Below are 18942 nucleotides of genomic sequence, written 5' to 3' on the forward strand. Positions count from 1 at the left end.
TAAGATAATTATCTGCTCATTATAGACAAATTGGGAAACAAGATTGCCAAAAGAAAAACACCATTGAGGATAGAAGCTCTAGGGCAGCTTTCCCCAGACCTAAGGAAATGGCTCGTCTCAGAATTTGATGAGAGCCATTTGTTGTCAGAGCTGGGTGGCATCTTAAAGTTTTTCCAACCGGCTCAACGTAAAGGTGTAGGGAACCAAGGACCAGAGAAGCCGAAGAGTTGGCCAAGGTTGTAGGGGCAGACGGCCCTGGAATCCATTACTCCCCTCTCAGTCTCTTCCCATAGTGATCGTTACTTGACCAAGGTGAGAGGGGTGATTTGTGGAGCCTTCAGAACAGTATCTGAAGTGGGTCGTATACCAGAGCACTTGACCAGCAAATGGGTTTTTAGTAAGAACTACTTTTATCATTGCTTGTAGCAAAGCAAGATCACCTTTTGGGGAGCAAGGGACAGGCCATGAGATTGCTCTCGAGTCCTGGGATGTTCTCACGCACCTCCATCTGTACCAGATTCAGCTGATTTGGGTCTGGTGGCAGCTGGTGGCAGCTGACGTGGGACAGAGGACAGGCCAGCGGGAGTGGGTGAGAAAGGCCTTCTACCAATCCAGAGATCAGCAGGGGCTTTAACTGTGCTTTTGCGGTTTGTTTTCAAGCATGACCAAGTGACTTCAGCTGCTGGGCCCAGGCTGAGATAATGCTGTGAGGAGCGAGGCCACTACAGAGGGGGCTCATGTAGGGGGGCTTGGGAGCAGGTTGCAGAGGTGGGCACTGCAGGGCGGGAGCCAGCAAGCTTCCTGGGGCCAGTGCTCTGTCTGAGTCAGACCAGGGATGCCCATGGGGAGGCCACTTTTTTAGGATGTTTGGCTATCGTCCTTCCCTCAGAGCTCTGCCTAGGGCCTGGTGGACTGGAGGTCATAGGAGACCCCCTGGCTGGTGTTGGGGGGAAGGGTTGCAGTGAGAGCAGCCAAGGAGTTCACACAGACCCTGAGATTGCCTCCAGGGTCTTGGTCAGAAGGACCCTGGCAAGATGGATTCCAACAGGAGCAGTGTGAACTGGTAGGCACCGACCCAGTTCACCTCTCAAGGTTAGGGAGAAAACATCGGCTTTTCGGAGGAGCAGCAGCTGAGCTTCTGGTATCCAGGCTGAGTGTTGTCACTTGGGCTGTGGTTTGAGCTGCACCAAGGGGCAGCCACAGTGGTGTTTCTACAGAGCAGCTCTGGTCCTGGCTATGTGGTATCCAGACTTTCTGATCTTCTGGGATATTTTGTGAGCCCTCTAATACCCCTTAATAAATCACCTCCCTGCTTAAACTAACCGGAGTGGACTCTGTTGTTTACCACCAAGAACCCTGCCCAGTGCAGCTGGATTCCAGATGACATCATGGGTTCCGACATTAATTTCCTCAGATTAGTAGTTCAAGCTGATGTTCAAGAGAATCTGCACGCTCTGACCTCAGACCATGCCGGGCGGAAGGGGGCGTGGAGGGGCAGTGCATGGTGAGGTCAGCCTGGAGCCAGATGTCTGCCACAGAGAAGGCGGCACGCAAGGGATGGGTCTACCCCACAGGGCCCATCAGGAATTGACTCAACTGGAAAAACAAGGAAATGCCCACTTTCACAAAAGCTCATGCTTTCTCCTTTTATTAAAAGGGTTTCTAGTATGGGGCTCAAGCCCAGTTGTCACAGTCTCATCTGCCCCAGTGGGTGCCCAAGGATACAGGCTCAGAAGTAGTGCTTTCGCAGCCTCCTTCTGCAGAAGCAGGAGGTTGAGAAGCTGGCCAGCAATTTCTCCTTGGCTTCCAGGACGTAGAAGATCTGCGTGGCCAGGCAGCTGATCGTGGGGTCGGGGTCTTTCCTCATGTACCTCAGGGCTGTAACACAGACACGGCTGTGGTGCTTGGCACAGAGCAAGGCTGCCGGGCTGGGCAGGAGGTTCTGGGCCCTGTGGGAGGCACCTCAGGTGACTGTGGGGAAAGGTACATGGCCATGGGGCAGGGACTGGCAGCTTTAAAACATGAGCAAGAGTTTTTTTCTGGGAGTCCACATTGCTCAATTACAAGCAAAAGCGCATGCCTGCCACTGGCTCAGGGAGACCCAAGGCTGGGCTGGTCCTCAGGCCACATCCACTGCCAACCCCTTCGGTCATCCCTCCACTTTCCCCTCCCCGGCTCTGCCCTCCTCTTTCCCATAGGATGGCCTGAGCGAAGTCCTTTAACTTCAGAAGAGAGCTGCAGCCAGGAATTCTCCCAGCACGTGGGAAACCAGCGACCTCCAAAGTGTCGGGAGTGTGGTGCTTTGAGAGAGGCAAGATGGAGAAGGGAGGAGAATGTGGGAGGAGGATGTGTCTAAATTGGATGAGTGGAGACTGCATGGATTTAGTTCGGGGTGGGGGTAGGGGTTCCAGGAGGACGGAGCTTAGGAACCCTGTGTTGCCCAACTAAGGAAAAGTTGGATGTCCCTCCGGTAAAGAGTCCAAGGAACCATCCTGGCTGAGGAAGGGCCTTGAGCCCGATGAGCACGGGGGTGGATGAGTGAGCACGGCAGGCAGGAGGGCTCTGACCAGCTCCCCCAAACCTAATGCCTTGGAGATGAGCCTCCCTCTTCACGCCCTCTAGATCATCATTTTTCATCTGCACATTTTTCCTCGCTTTTGAGTCTTCCCCACCACGCTGGTATCCCTGAAAGATAGAGTAGCTGCTCACCTGTGTATGCTTCCTCAACTTCACTGGGATCTTCCACATCCAGGACCTGGATAATCTGGCCTGTGGGGGCACACCGTGGCCCCTCAGTGGCCCCCACAAAGGGCCAGTGGGGCACTGGCTGCACATCCTGTCCCTTCCCCCAACCACTCACCATTCCCTTCCTTTGTCTGCCTTACCCTCCCCACACCTGGCCTTGGCCTCCAGCCTCAGGTCTGGGCTTTCCCCTCAGGCTCTAAAATATTTCTCCTGCCACTGTGAAGGGACCGAAGCAAAGCGGGCTGGGTGAAGGAGCAGATGTCCTCTGCTCCAAAGAGGCTTTTCCCTTTAGTGACGAGGGAAAAGAGTCTGCTTTGCCACAGGATGGCACCCATGCCCCTCGTGCCCTGCCCTTCGGAGCCCCGGCTCTGGCTGGTGGCCTGGACTCCTGGGTCCCGGACCATTCTGGGGTGGGAAGGTTGTGCAGCTCAACTCAGGAGCTTTCTGTAGGGGAGCGGAGCAGGTGGAGATGGCCCCCCCCCCACCCTCTAACGTAATGCCACGGGGCCCTCTACATCCAGATGTGACAGGTCCTCGGTTTAGGGCAAGGACACAGTAGCTTCAAGCAGAGGGAAGGCCACACCTGCAAACCACACTGCTACTTGGCGAATGGGGGCCTGCGGACTCTTGAAGAACCCCACAGACTGTTTCAGAAACCAGAGAGCTTTGTTTGTTTCCTGCTCCAGCTGTAAGAAGAAGTATTAGATTAGGGAAGGATCCAATTGCCAGTTCATCTGTCCCTTCAGACAACCTGGAGACCAGACTGGAGTCATCTTCTCAGTGCAAAAGTCTGTCAAGACATTCTAAGTCTCCATCCTCTTACACCCCAGCTCCTGAAATCTGTATTTCCTCCACAAAGCCTTTCTGGATTGAACAAGCCGCAGTGATCACTTTCTCTGGCCTTGACCCAGTTGGGAACTCCCACAGATTTCCCCAATCTTTGGCTCACACATTTTTTCTCTTACTCCAAACACTAGAGATGCAAACACCTTATTGTTGATTTACATCTTGGCTTAAAATCATCAATCTCTGCTTTAGACTGCAAAAGAACCAGTTAGGTCTATAACCATTCTGTTTAAACAGTTCCTTGCAGTGCCACATGCAATGAAGTGTTTTAATACCTTTATTCATCCCCCAGGGAATGCATCCACTTCTACATCCTTCTGAAGGCTCAGAGGATGGTGTGTCCTTCCTTTTGCAAAGACCACACCACCCTAATTCCATCTCCTGCATTTCCTTTCTAGCTAATATCCCACTCTTTTTCATTCCACAGTCGAAGTTCTTAAAAGAGAAGGCCATGTCTGTGGTTTTTGAACTTTTTTTGGCAACAGAATCTTTTCTTCAAATACAAATTCTAGCTGGCCCAACATCTAACCAATGGATGTGATGCTGCTATGGTTGGAAGTGTAGGTGAGGCTAAGCCCAGGCCACCTCCTCATTTCCCCATCTTTCAAAGTTAGCCTGAGAAACCTTTGGGTTCTTGCAGCATGGTCTCCTCTTTCCACCATCCCACTGACTCTGATCTGGTGAAGGTCACCAGTGGCTTCCAGAATCCAAATCCACTGGGCACTCTTCAGTCTTACCCTCCTAAACTCATGCTACAATTACACTTTGACCATTCATGCTTTTTGAAACCACATCCTTCCTTCCTTGGTGACCATGACCCTACTCTCTTCTTGCTCTCCTTCTACTTCTTTGTCTGATTTTCTTTTCTAGTCTCTTGGAACTAACATTTCCCAATCTTGACTCATACACTTCTCTTTCTACATGATTCCTTTTGATGAGCATGCCCATTGCACTGTGTGCTCGTTGTTCACAAACCCACATCTCTAGCACAGCCCTGTTCTCCAAGACATATATCTTAGATATATATATCTAACTTTCAACTGAATAGATCCACCAGGAGTTCCTACAAACTTTACAAACTCGACACATACAAAAATTGAGTCACTATCTTCCCCTCCATTCCTCCTCCTCCTTTCTATATTTCTGACATGAGCACTCATCCACGTGGGTTTGTCTTCATGACTTTGTCTTCTCTCCCTGGGCCCTCTCAGGAGCAGGCTCCAGTTCTGTCCCTGTGAATTTGTCCTCTGATATGTAGCCAATGTGATCTGTCTAAAATGCACAGCTATCTAGCCACGTAATCCCCTTGCTTAAAATACTTCAGGGGCTCCTGTTGCCTAAAGTGTTGAGCCCTGCTCCTGACTGACCAAAGCCTCCTTCTCACCCCGGGGCCCAGCCTCTCGCTTCCAGCCTTGTGCTCTCGCGTGGAAGCTGCATGCTGGCAGTCCATGAGCCAAAACCAGCCTGCAGGATTTTTAGTTTGGTTGAGACACAATGTTTTAAAAATTGTAAATTATTTGCCAATATAAATGTGGGCAATTTCACCTAAAATCAGGGTTTCCTGCTTCTCTTAAAAAGTGGGAGGCTCTAGAAACATTGAGTCCACTTTCTTTCATACAAACAATTGATTCTCAACCAAGGGCTGTTCAGTCCCCAGGGGGGAGTTATGGAACTAGGGGTGGTGGTGGTGGTGGTGTATTTTGTGTTGTCAAAATGATGAGGGGGGTGCACCATTTTCAAATGCCTGTTGCATATTCATGTCAATCAAAAACCTGCTTTTAATTATCTGTGCCTAGAACTTAACTCTCTCTCTCTCTTCCTCTCTCTCTCTCTCTCTCTCTCTCTAACACTTTTGCATAGTTTAAATACACTGAATTTTCTAGTAGTGCATCTACCCTGTAAATCAAAGAAAGACTGTACTTCATTTGGTACTGAACTCCATCAAAAATTTTTATCACTTTGGAAGTCATATCACCACCAGCAACACTGCTTATGGTTTTTGAGTCCCCAATGCAACAATCCTGTGTTTTGCATTTGGAATGGACCCAAACACAGTGATTCCACATAGAGGGACAAGGAGCCAACTATTTCATGATGCATATCTGGCCCCAAGTATTTACATAAATTAATTGCCTATATTTACACATATTTTATTATAAATTACTTTCCTTCCATTTCTCCTTTTTATTGGAGTTGGGGCATTATATTTATTTATTTTGGAAATATGCATAGGCAAATTATATTTTCTGTGAATTATACTTTAGGGTAGTAAAGGGGTGTTCTAAATTACAGCAAGGGTGCCTTGAGTCTCAGAGGTGGGAAATTGCTGTCTTAGATCACGAGGTCTTCAGTTCTCAGGACCCACCCAGTCTGTTCCTTGATTAACGTTCTCTGCAGAGCCTTGTAGGCATTTGAGTTTTCTGCTCCTGCTCTGCTGATTCCAAGTCATGTATCGTTCCTCACACAGCAGGCTTTTCTGACCTTATTTCTCAGGGTGGTTGTGAGGATCAAATTATGTAAGAGGAAATGCACCAAGTCCCCATTACAGAGTGAAAGCTCAGCCTCAATTCCAGATCCCTTCTCTTTGCTTTCCATCAAATGACACCACCTCCAGGAAGCCCTCCTTCAACTCCCAGATAGGCTGAGCAACCCTCCATTTTACTTTGAAGTAGATTCCACTCTTTTAGCCCTTACCAAGGTATTCTGAAACTCTCTACTTGTGTGCCTAGCTTCTCAACTTAGACAGTAAGCCATGGGAGGGCAGGAACCATGTCTAGGTGCTGTGCACAAAGTAGAGGCTCAGTGAGTATCCAATTGTTGAACTTTTGCTACTGCTGATGCAAACCCCAGAAGCTGCAGAAAAAATTACTCAGGCTGCCGGGTCCCCTGCCCTCCCTTGTGCAGGAACAGAATGGTAAGTAAGCTGCCAGCCTACCAGGGCACTGAGGATTGTCCATTCATCTTTCTCAGCAAATACCACTTTGAGCCTCGACCAGCCCAGTATGTTGGCGGTGTGGCAGAGGGCGGACCGGCAGATCTGCAGAGACAGGAAGGCTCGGCATGAGGAGTCATGGGAACGGGGCTGGGAAGAGATGTGGAGGGGCCCAAGGGAGGGAGGCAAGCAGCAGCAAGTTCAGCCTCTGTAGGACGGGAGAGTCCAGTGAAGCAAGAGTGATCGGGGGTTAGGAGAAGGCAGTTTAACGTTATCTAATAAGAAGTTAAAAATTACAGTCATGATTTTGCCAGTTGCTGCGGTCGCACACTGAGACCCAGAAGAATGAAACTATCCCCTTCATAGCCTCATCCACCACCCCGCACCAAGGTCTCCCACCCCCACAAAGATAATATTCCAATGCAATTGCTTATTCAGTAGCATCCTTAAATGTTCCCGTCAGAGGTCTCAGGGATGGCAAAGTAGCTAGTTCAGTGGATGCTGGGTGTCCTGTTGGAAACTGACTTGGCCAGTTTGCAAGTGTAACTTTCCTCAGCTGCAGTTCATATTCCCAAGACCCCTCTGGGCTCGGAGCTGGACCCGTCCATTCCAGAACATGGGCCAGTTTCAGGCCCTCTCTCTTCTGCCACCAACTGCAGCTTCCCTGCTCAGGGAACACTATCTCTGTCCAGTGGCGTGGGAATGTGCAAAGAGCAGCTTGTAAAGAAGCCCACTGAAACCAATGGCAGAGAATCAGAGAGAAGAACTGGTGCTGGACCACAGGGTTTGCCTCCTCAGGGTTTTCATACCCATAATATTCCACTGTGTGTCAGTGGCAGCTGGATGGAGCCAGGAGCTCGAGAAAAACCTGGTGCAGACATCTGGTCATCCCTAGTGTCTTACTGAAACTCTCCAGGGCCAGATGCTGGCTCCTTCAGCATCTTCCAATCCCCTGCTGTGGCCTCACCTCTAACTGTCAGCATTTGCCCCCCAGGAGAACAGGGTGCCACATACCAGGCGCCCAGCTGGCCTCTCACCTGAGCCACGTTGACATTCTCATCCTTCAGGTGGAACACGAGGAGGACTATCAAGTTGAGGACCTGGTGCTTCAAGGGGAACACAAGAATCTTCCTCTTTGTCTTGGCCAGGATTCTTTCATAGATCTCAAAGGCTGAGAGGCGCAGATGCTCTGACTCCTGGGTGAAAGGACACACACACACAAGCACACACATGGGGAAGATGCCTCTGTCCTTGTGTACACAGTCATCCATAGTGGTAGACTGAATAACCTACCCCCAATGACAAGATGTTCTTAATCCTAATCCATGTTCCTGTGGGTGTGAACTTATTTGTAAATAGGACCTTTTGAAGATATTATTGGTTAAGGTGTGGCCAACTGAATGAGAGTGGGTCTTAATCCATATTACCGGAGGCCTTATGAAGAGAAGACACTGGAAGCCAGAAGTCAGAGGAAGTCACACGGAGGAACCAGAAACCAGAAGTCAATGGAGACCGGAAGAGCAGACACAAGGAGAGAGAGGTGGCCACGTGACCAAGAGGCAGAGATGCAATCCCAGGAAGCCCAGGGAGGAAGCGGGGTCCCGTTAACACCTTGACTTTGGACTTCATGCCTCTGAAATCGTGGACTACAAATGCCTGTTGTCGAAGCCAACCATTGTTTGGTAATTGTAGCGGCAGCTCTGGTAAACTAAGCCCCCCAGGGACAGGTGCCCCGAGCTCCACCCCCACTAACCACGACTCCCGTCTACACTTGCTCCCTCCCCCACCCAGTTCTCTTTGATTCCACAGATCATGACCCTCCGTTGCTCGTCATCTCTTTTCTCACTCTGATTCACCCCTTTTACAGCCATTATGCAAGAGGACATAAACAATCAGCCCCATGGAAGAATTGGGATCATATTCAAGATAGATGGGACTTTTGAGATAATTCTCCCCAACTTCCTTATTTTACAGATCCCTAGAGAAGGAAAGAGATCCGCTCGGTGGAATTCACCTCATCAAAGAAGGGCCTCAGCATGAAGGCGAGCTGAATAAAGAAGGAGGACGAGCGCTGCCAGGTGAGGTGCTCGATGAGACACTTCAGCACCAGGAAAGTCTCCATCACAATGTCAATGTCTGTGGAGTAGCAGCAGTTCAGCACGTAGGGCTGTAGGATGCGGAGTTGTCTCACCTGCAGAGCAACAGCTGCTCAGAAAACGGGGAATTGGGAGAATGACGTTCCAATTGAATCCAACCCCACAGGTGAGAGCCAGTGGTCACACACTCTATCACTTCTCCATCCCAGAACTGAAACTGGTCCAGGAAATGGATGGCAGTCAGAGTGAGCTGCCCAGGAGGGCATTTGGACAGATACCTTCTGTCCTCCACAGGAAGAAGAGAGGAGACAGAGACACACTCCCCCCACCTTCCTCCACTACACCCATGAGTCCCATCTCCATTGCCTTTATCATCCCTTGTGATAATATCAATCACCGGGAGACCTGGATAATCTGGGATCTTGGAATTGGCTCAGCCTATTCTGTGAAATGACCCATGGGAGGACCTCTCCAGGGGGCCTTTCCTTGGAGGGAGAGAGCCTTAGTGGATTAAGCCCCTGACCCCTGTCCCAAGTGGACTGGCCTCATGAGAATTTCCTCTGTGTGATTCCAAGAGTTTGTTCCACCCCCATCTATAACTGGACATACTAGACCACCAGATCTCTCAATTCATTCCCCAGGTGAAAACATCTGAAAGCATGCCATTGGCCCCTGCCCCATCTCACCATGTTTCCATGCTTTGCGAAGGTCACTGCCACCTGCAGCAATAGCTTCACCGGGGCTGGCTCCTCACAGTGGAACCATTTTGCCAGAATGCGGGTGGCGACTTCATCCACTATGGCTGCCACTTCCGGGCACCGGAGCAGCTGTTGAAAAGAGACAGTCATGAAAGGCTGAAAACAGTAGGCAAGGACAAAAAGTCCTCAATGACTCTCAGAATCTAGAGCCCCACTTGTTAGTAAATAAATATTCTTAGGGATTTGGAAGAACTGGTAGAGAGACCAAAGCTTGGCTATCAGGTAAATTCATGCCCTGTCATTCTAGAAGTCATTCACTCATAAGGCATCTTTGATAAGGAGAGCTAAAGGGGTAAAAGTAAGAATGTGCTGTGCCCTCAAGGAACATAAAATTCAGTTGGGAAGGAAGACCCACACATGTGAACCCCCGGTGAACATTTCAAGGCGATAACAATGCTGCTCAAGTTAAAAACAAGGGGAAAAAATCATTGTAAACAGGTGCTAATTAATCCAGGAAAAGTTTACAGAAGAGATGGAACTTCAAGAATGGGAAGAACTTTCATGAACAGATCAGAGAGGAATGCAAGTGTATGTGTGTGTGTGGGGAGGGGCAGGTATAACCAAACAAAGATAAAATGAAGGAATGCGTGTAATATAATTGAGAGAAGGGCAACAAGGATGTTGACCCAACATGAGAGGAGGATCATATTGGTGAGAAGTGTTGGCCAGGGGAGACACGTTGGATATGACAGAAGGTCCTAGGGAGAGGGACAGCAAAGACCTAGGTTATATTTCCAAGTCTTTCCAAGCACACGTAATGGGGCTCTGGGCTAAGACAGAGCAGTGGAAATGGTGAAGAGATGACTCTGAGGAACACTGCAAAGCACCTGTCAGTCAGATTTGCTGACTTGTTGCAAAAGGAAAAGAGAAGAGAGAAGTCAAAGAAAGTCCTCTAGAATAAGACTTTTACAAAGGGAGAAGAAATAGGGGGGAGAGAGAATGACTGAGAGATCATTATTACTATCACTCAACAGCATCCGTTGGGCAATGCCAAGCAAGAAATGCAGAGACGGACAGTCATCCCTGGCGGCCTATTAGAGAAGCCTGGAAGCTCTTAAAATGCTGATGCTTAGATGCCACATCACCTCCAAGACTCAGATCTAATGCGTCCACAGAAGGGTCCAGGCTTTGGGGGTACTTCCCTTGAGGTACTTATGTATAGCCAAAGTTGATAGCTACTGTCCTAGACTCAAGGTCTGGAATGAACATGCCAGCTTGAGCACCTTGACGTGTACGAGTCAGCACAGGTGGGCTGGCCTGGACCTCCTCGTGTGACGACACCATCCTGGCTATACCTGCCTGACACATCCTTTTTGTTTGAGGACAGACCAGCAGGCAGATCATGAAAAACATTATGATGGGAAAACATTTGTAATGCAAATGACAAACCAGGAGTTAATAGGAGTCTTGTAGACAAAAAAAGGGGGGGGGGGCAAACAATTCAATAGGACAATGGGCAAAGGAGATGGAAGGGAACTCAGGGAAGGGCAAATCCATATCACAAAATTATATGCTGAGTGATCAAAATCACTAGGAGTGATTTAGGAGATGCAAACTACAGCAACAATGAGCTATTGCTTTACAACCATCAGGAGGGAAAATATCTTAAAGAAACTAACCCCTATTGTTAGAGGAGATTGGGAAAAGTAGTCCTCTCACACTTTGCTGGCACAAATGTGAATTGCTACTTTGGAAAGCAATTTGGTAACATCTATTAAAATAAAAATATATATTCCTGTAGGCACAGTAATCCCATTCCTGGAAATCTGTCCCTTAGAAATAAAATGCTAGTATATAAGGACATAGTGGTGAGGATATTTATTCTAGCACTGTCTTCAACAGTAAAAAGTTGAGAAAAGAAAAAGGCTTCTGTCAGTGGGAGAATGGTTGTAAATAATGGTACATCCCACCATGGAATCTAATGGAGCCATTAAAAAGGTTGAGACAGAACTATTCCAGTTACCTTGGAGAGTTCCCCATGAAGCATTATTCAGCAAGGTCATACAATCCAGAAAAGTGTGTGTAGTAGGATCCCAGTCTCTTAAAGCAAGAAATGATTCAAAAACTCCAAATATGTATATGTATTTGCATATGCATATATCTTTACATGATTATTTGAGCACGGAGAAAACAATGGAAGAATAGATACTTGCTTACTTGTCGGAAGTAGCTGGAAGATGAAGAGGTGGGGTGCAGGACAGATGTGATAGAAGGGAGCAGACAACAATGAGAAAGGAAAAAAAAGAAAACGGCACATAATTTCATTTGTATATTTATGTAAAATTATATGTATGTAAAGCTTATTTAAAATAAAATGTAAAGGGGTGGAAACTAATCAGACACATTTCAAACAGTTACTTGCTTTTGTATGTATGTAGACATGTCTATGTTTATATGTCATTGTGTGGCCCTGGTGGCAAAGAAGGTTTTGTGGACTGCTGGGCAGCTTTCACCTCTCTTTGAGGCGGCCAGGCAGATCCACCTACTTTACTTCCTAGCTGAGCAAGTTTCTTAACTTCCCTGAACCTCAGTTTCGTCTTCTACAAAATAAAGCTAATGACACTTTTCTCAGAGTTATGGTGAGAATTAGAATAACTGAACTCTGCCATTGCTTGAGTAGCCTGAAGGAAAGCACACAGCCTTTCTGCTTTAAATATTTCCACCTGTGATCACCACAGGGAAATGGACGAGGCTAAGAAAGCAAGAAACATGGAAGTTATGAAGGTCTATGAAATATTAGAAAGTTTTTACACAGCCATGGTCTGTCGTTTATAGTTCTTGACTCCTTTTCTTAGCTGGTACCTGAAACTCCATCAGTTCTCCATGTAAAAATCGACTGGCTCTCCTTTTCCTTGCCAAGAATGGGGTTCAACATCAGGTTCCCACCAAAGCCTACTCCCAGGCACTCTAACCTCTGAAATTCTCCTTAACACAGCTGGTGGAAGTATAAGTTGGTACAATTTTAGTGGGAAGCAATTTGGCATTATTACCAAAAGTCATAGGAAATGTTCATACTTTTCGAACCAATAATTCCTCTTATTGGATTCATATTTAAGGAAATAATCTGGAATATGGACAGAGACACTTGCACAGAGCTGTTCATTACAGCAGTATTTATAACAGTATGAAATTAGAAATGAAATGTCCAATTCAGTGTATATTTTTGTGATGAAATGTTACATCGCCATTAAAATTTATGTTTACAAAAACATGTAATGACATGGGAAGATATTTGAAGGGAGGAGGGTACAGAATATTAGTAGAGAATGATCTCAACTATAACACACTTGCACACACACACACCTCTTATAGGCAAAAACCTGACAGTGGTTTTCTCTGGTTATTGTGATTATTAATGGTTTTGCAATTTTTTCCTTTATCCTTTTTCATATTTTCTAAATTTTCTCACTGTTTTCTGTCAGTTGGCTAAACTCTGCTGAGTCAATCAGTAGCACTGAGCAAAGGGTCATTTACGATGGCTAATCAAGGCTGAGGTGGCTGAGAGAAAGAGACCTTTTGTTTCAAAGAGTCAGGGCAGAGTTAAGCTACCTGGAAACTCAAGGAGAATTCAAAGCATGTGTCATGTGACTCATGACAACCTAAAATGTCCTTGACAACATCCTCCAACCCTTCTGAGAGGCAGGGCGGTAACCCTGGCTCCCCTTCTCCCCGGCAGCCTTCCAGAGGGTCCACCCTCCGCTGCTCTCCCCCTCCCTCTGAGAACCACTTACCTCAGTCACAAACGTGAGGGCTGTTAAGTGATTTGAAGACTCCTGGTTGTGGAGAACCTCAAAGATGAGGCGGCAGATGGGGCCGTTGTGCCAACATTTCTTGGTGACCATGGCCCTGCCGATGAAAGCACTGTGCTCGGGTTCAGGCCCGGGCTTCAGGAGAAGGCCATCGGGATGGGAGGCCCTTCTGCCCGGAGGCCAGCACAAGCTTACCTGGCCAGCAGGGTGACTCCCTCAAAATGCCTTTCGGGATCCATGAGCAGCTCCCAGGTCCCAAGGTTATGAATATAAGACACATATTCCCCATACCCAGAACTCCACATCAAGGTCTTGAGGGCCTCCACAGTAGATCTGGGAAACGGTGGAAGCCCAAGTATAAGTCGCCCGCCATCTTGCTCCCCTCCCTCACCGGCAATCAGCCCAACCACCTGAACCTCTTTTGGTAGCGTCAACTGCTGGTAATGGGACAGCCCTTTGAGACCCAGGCTAACATTTGGCAGATGAGTCAACCAGGCCAAGAGAGATGTGGCATCCCCGAGGTGCAGGGCAAGGAAAGGAATCCAGGTGTCTGGACTCAACGGTTGTTTTGTCTACTGTACTAATTTCTCTTTGGTACAGAATCTTCCTAACAGCTTAGTAAGCCAGATAGAAGAAAATGGTCTTTTTCTGAATGGTCCTGGAAAACATCTTGAAATGATGTAAGAGGAATGCACTCAGTGCCCTGATGGGAGGGGGTAGAAGAGTGTTCTGGCCCGGGACGCTGTGGCCGTAGACTGGGGTGCTAAGCTGATGGGCCCTGAAGCACTGTCGCTAGCAGCTTCTGCTCAGGGGCCAAAGGTATACCTTACAGGGTCCACCCATTCAGCTACATGCTTCTCTTCATGGATGACTTCATGTCTCCCTTCAACCACAAGAAAGGAGACCTGGAACAGCAGGGTCATAAACAGGGAGGGGAAGAAGGTCTGCACCTCAGTCCGCCGACTTGGTTCCAGCAGTAATTCATGGAGAGCCCTGGTGGCCTTGGGGTGGGAGCAGAATGGGAGCATTATCATCTTCATCTTCAACTCCTGGGCCCTGTCACCAGGAAACCTCTTCCCACAGCCAATCACCATGACTGGCTTGCCCAATAAAACCCATGCTGCTAGGGCAAGTTAAGATCAAAATAGTATGAGCCATGAAATATTTCTAGAATGTTTTTGTTTAAAAGGGCTCTTATAATTGTGGTGGTTGTTTTGAGAACTAGTGAGGGGCTGGGGATGTTTCTCCTACCTAAGATCACCCACTGTGAACTGGAATCTAGTTCTCCTGTTTCCCTGACAAGGCAGAGTCAACTGGAATCCCCACTCTCCCACCCCACCTCAGGACTTTGTCATTAGAATGTTCAACCAAACACTGATATCTAAAAGATAGGGACAAAACAGTTCAGCACAGCCTATGACAGGGCACCAGGGAGTCCCTCGATCCAGAACCAAGCCCCCCTCCGCTGGCCCCTTCCATACAATCAATGGAGAGATCTCTGTTCTTTGGCTAGACTCCTGGCCCCTTGGTCTCTTGTGTGGAGTCAATCTCTGCAGCAGGTGCTCCATAATCACTTCATAGCCTTTGGGGAAGGAGGCAAGGATCTCCCAGGGCTTGTGAACCCCTCTGCAGAGTCAGAAACCCATCAACATGGTTACTCTGGCCCAGTCTCATAGGTTCCACAATGCATCAAGGAGAAGGGACCCAAGGCTCCTTTGCCAATCCTCTAGCTCCCCTGTGTTCTCCCTTCTTCCTGGTATCTTCCTTCATTGTCCTCTCTCTTATCTCTTTTTATTCCTTTCATCTTTTCTATCATTTCCAGACTTCACTGTTCTCTGTCATATCACAGATAGGTAAATATGAAAATGTTCATTGGGCCTAGGAACCTGACATGAGAAAATATCTGAGGCCAAACCTTAGTGGCCAAACTTCAATATGTTAGACCACTAAGAAGAGCCTCCCCGTGGTTCCCTGTTCAAGTTCTTGTTACAGCCCCCGGGCCCCATTAGACCACTGCATAGTCTACCAGGCTTCCCCCTCCAGCCCATAATACACAGTGCTACCATCTTACTCTTCCTAAAACTCAGCTCTGGTTACATCCCTGCATAATACCTTTCCATCTTTGCCCTGATGTGCTGCAACTTTCTCCTCTGTACTTCTACTTATGTCTCTCCCTTGGCCTGGAATATCTCCCCTACTCATCTTTACCTGACAAAATCAGAAGAAAAGTATCTGAAAATTATTTTCTACTCATGACATAAATTTTTAGGAAAATCTTGAGCAGTGTACTCAAGAAATCATGGCCTCTTTGAAATAGGCGAGAACAATGAGAAAATGAAGAGGAGATAAAAAGCAAAGATAAAGAGACTTAAGCTTCTAGGAACATGGCACCCAAGGTGCCCTAGGGACAAAGACAAAGAAAAATTTAAAAGAAATCAAAGAGGAAAAGAATACCTCATCAACAAAAGAATGACAATTAGACAGACAGCCAACATCTTCACAGCAATCATGGAATACAGAAGACAGTAGAATAAAACCTTCCAAGTATCGAATGAAAATAATTGTCAACCCTCAATGAGTTGAAAGGCAGATTTGCTTTATTTATAGAAAAATAAATTTTAGTGTGATTATCAGAGTCTCACTAAAGGATAAACTCCTAAAGGACAAACTTCAAGGGGGAAGGAAAATAATTTCAGAAGGAAAGTCTGAGAATAGTCTGGTAAATATGCCTGTAAATCTAAACACAGTGTCAGTGAGAGAATGCTCATAACAGCACAGTTAATAATAGCAAAAATTGGAAACAGCTAATGGCCACTGACAAGAGAATGGGTAGGAAAAAGTATGGAAAAATCACATAACAGAATATTATAAAACAATTTAAATTAATGAACTCCAGTTATAATAACAAAATGGATGAATCTCAGCAACATAATATTAAATAAAAAGTTAAGTCTCAGAAGATTACATTTACTTTAATACCACTTTATAAACCTTATAAAAATCAAAACTACATAATATGTTGTTTAAGAATATAGACATATATGATAAAATTGTAAAGGAGAAAGACAAGGGAATACTAAATGTAAAATTCATAGTGGTTACAGTTATCTTGGGAGTGGGTGAAGGCAGGAGGATGGGATAAAGGAATTAGAAGCAAGTTTTGGATAATGTTCTATAAAGAATAAAAGAAAGAAACAAGAAAGCTGGATGAAATAAGATGAGAAAGGAAAGAAAGAGGATCAAAAATGTGATGTGATAGAAGACCTTGGAGTCAGGATAGCAATATTAGTACCAAATTAAGTAGAATTTCAAGGCAAAAAGCTTTAAGAAAAACTATAGAGAATTTGTCAAAATCATAATCATAATGGAGCTTTTAAAACATCTCCTCAAGAATTTGAGAGATCAATGAACACAAAATAAATTCAGACATGAAATATTTAACTAGTACAATTGGCAACTCCTATTTGAAGGATAAATTTGCATGTAACTAACAATACAAATGTATTACAAATATCCATTAAACATATAAAATATTGATAACCCTAATCTTACTATGCCACACACAGCAAAGAAAAAAACCCAATACATTCTAAAAGGGAGCAGATTTTTAGATCATTTTCTCTAAATACCATTCAATAAAGCTAGAATGACCAAAATATCTAACCACTTGGAAATTAAGAAGTTGAAGGAAAAAAAGCTGAATGAATGAATATATCATTGGATATATAAATGCATTTAGTAAAATTTGAAGTCTATTCCTGATTAAAAAAAAAAATTCATTAACTATACCATAGAAGGAAACCTCCTTTTTGTGATAAAGAGTAATTTATTATAAATTAACAGCAAGCAAACTTAACTGCCATAGTAAGAAAGTATGTACTTTCAGGGATGTGCCAGCCAGCGTGGAGTAAGCTCACTCCAACCTGTCTGTCTCACTGGTTACAAATAAAAACTCTGTATAAATTAAAAAAAAAAATCAACTATCTGAAGAGTCTGAAAAGTTAATGATGGCAGGCAGATGGGGGGTGGGGGTGGGGGATGAAAACTTGAAGAATGACCCTTATTGAGTGAATTTCTCAGATTTTTAAACTCTTTCATCTCCAAGCTTTGACCCGAGGGTAGCCCCAGCACATGCCTGCTGCATGGTCAACAAAATCTCTGAGTAAAACTCTTTCTGGCCAGAGGTTGGGAGGGAATGGGGCCCAGGGAGCTGAAAGAGTGAGTGGGATCTTTGTTTCTTCCCCCCTGTCTTTTTTCTCTCCCAGCCCTCCCCGGGAGTGGCCCCAGGTGCAGAGCTGCATCATGGTAGAACTGGTGGCAGCGGTGATGTCACAGGTGACTAAGATTCTGAGAAAACCAGGAAAAGGGAACTTGGGGCCAAAAGAATGTGTCAAGGGAGCTTTGTTTTTTACCCTCTCTCTCACTCTCTCTTATTCTCACTGTCTCTCTCTCTCCTTGTTGCATTGCCCTGAAGTGAAACCGGTTGCACAGAACTGCATGTTAGAGCAGGCAGCTAAAACTCTGAGAGAAACCCCAGCTTTCTAGACAGAGGACTGGGAACAGGAGTCCCAGGAGCCAGAAAGTGGGAGAAATGTCATAGAGAAGAGAGCTAGAGAAAGGGATTTCCTAACCCTGTGTATGCGCCAACCCAAGTCCTGGGATCACTCCTGAGCTGCACATATGCTGTCACCACTGTTACTCAACATTGTATTGGAAGTTCTAGCCAGAGCAACCAGACAAGACAAAGATAAAAGACATCCAAATTGGAAAGGAAGAAGTCATATTATCCCTATTGCAGATGACATGATCCTATGTATAGAAAATCCCAAAGAATCTACAAGAAAGCTACTAGAACTAATTAACAAATTCAGTGTATTTCAGGATACAAAATAAACATGCAGAGGTCAGTTGGGTTCCTGTACACCAGTAATGAACAATATGAAAAGGAAATCAAGAAAATAACTACATTTATAATAACATCTAAAAGAATAAAATACCTAGGAATAAATTTAATCAAGGAGGTGAATGACTTGTATGTGGAAACCTACAAAATGTTGCTGACAAAAATTAAAATATACCTAAATAAATGCAAAGAGCTCATGTCCATGCACTGGAAGACTTAAAAAGAAAAACTGATCCTGAAAGTCATGTGGAATTGTAAGGGGCCCAGAATAGCCAAAATAATCTTGAAAAGAAGAACAAAGTTAGAGTACTCACATTTCCTGATTTCCAAACTTACTTCAAAACCACAGTAATTAAAACAGTGTGGTACTGGCATAAGGATAGAAATACAGACAAGTGAAATCTAATTGAGAGTCCAGAGTTAAAACCACACATCTATGACCAGTTTATTTTCAACAAGGATGCCAAGTCCATTGAATGGGGAAAGAATATCTGGGACAACTGGAAATCCACCTTCACAAGAATGAATGTGCACCCTTATCTCTCACCATATACAAAAAACAGCTAAAAATGGATCAAAGACCTAAATATAAGAGCTAGTACTATAAAACTGTACAAGATAACATAGGGAACTATCTTCAGGACCTTGTAGTAGGCAATGGAGTTTTAGATTTTACATTAATGCACTAGCAACAAAAGAAAAAAAAATAAAGTGGACCTTATCAAAACTAAAAACTTTAGTGCATCAAAGAATATTAGAAAGAAAGTGTAAAGAGAATTTACAAAATGGGAGAATATATTTGGAAACCACATATCTAATAAAGGTTTAATATACAGAATATTTTAAGAAATCATACAACTCAACAACAAAAGACAAACAACCCAATTAAAACAGGGTCAAGGATTTGAACAGA

General features: G+C 45.4%; 1 protein-coding gene across 1 annotated transcript in view; it reads right to left on the reverse strand.

Annotated features, from left to right (window-relative positions):
- Positions 1–1729: 1729 nt before the first annotated feature.
- LOC119511719 (maestro heat-like repeat-containing protein family member 7) overlaps positions 1730–18942 on the reverse strand; it is a 39259-nt gene continuing 22046 nt past the window's right edge. Inside the window, exons 14-24 of the mRNA XM_037806231.1 lie at positions 14608–14752; positions 13952–14127; positions 13322–13459; positions 13109–13223; positions 9306–9446; positions 8538–8714; positions 7561–7719; positions 6527–6628; positions 3329–3431; positions 2710–2769; positions 1730–1962 (exon numbers count right to left, since the gene is read on the reverse strand). Of these exons, the coding sequence (XP_037662159.1) occupies positions 1730–1962; positions 2710–2769; positions 3329–3431; positions 6527–6628; positions 7561–7719; positions 8538–8714; positions 9306–9446; positions 13109–13223; positions 13322–13459; positions 13952–14127; positions 14608–14752 (1549 nt within the window). The remainder of the gene's footprint in view (positions 1963–2709; positions 2770–3328; positions 3432–6526; positions 6629–7560; positions 7720–8537; positions 8715–9305; positions 9447–13108; positions 13224–13321; positions 13460–13951; positions 14128–14607; positions 14753–18942) is intronic.

Source organism: Choloepus didactylus, chromosome 2, assembly GCF_015220235.1.
Source record: "Choloepus didactylus isolate mChoDid1 chromosome 2, mChoDid1.pri, whole genome shotgun sequence".
In the NCBI taxonomy this organism is placed as follows: domain Eukaryota; kingdom Metazoa; phylum Chordata; class Mammalia; order Pilosa; family Megalonychidae; genus Choloepus; species Choloepus didactylus.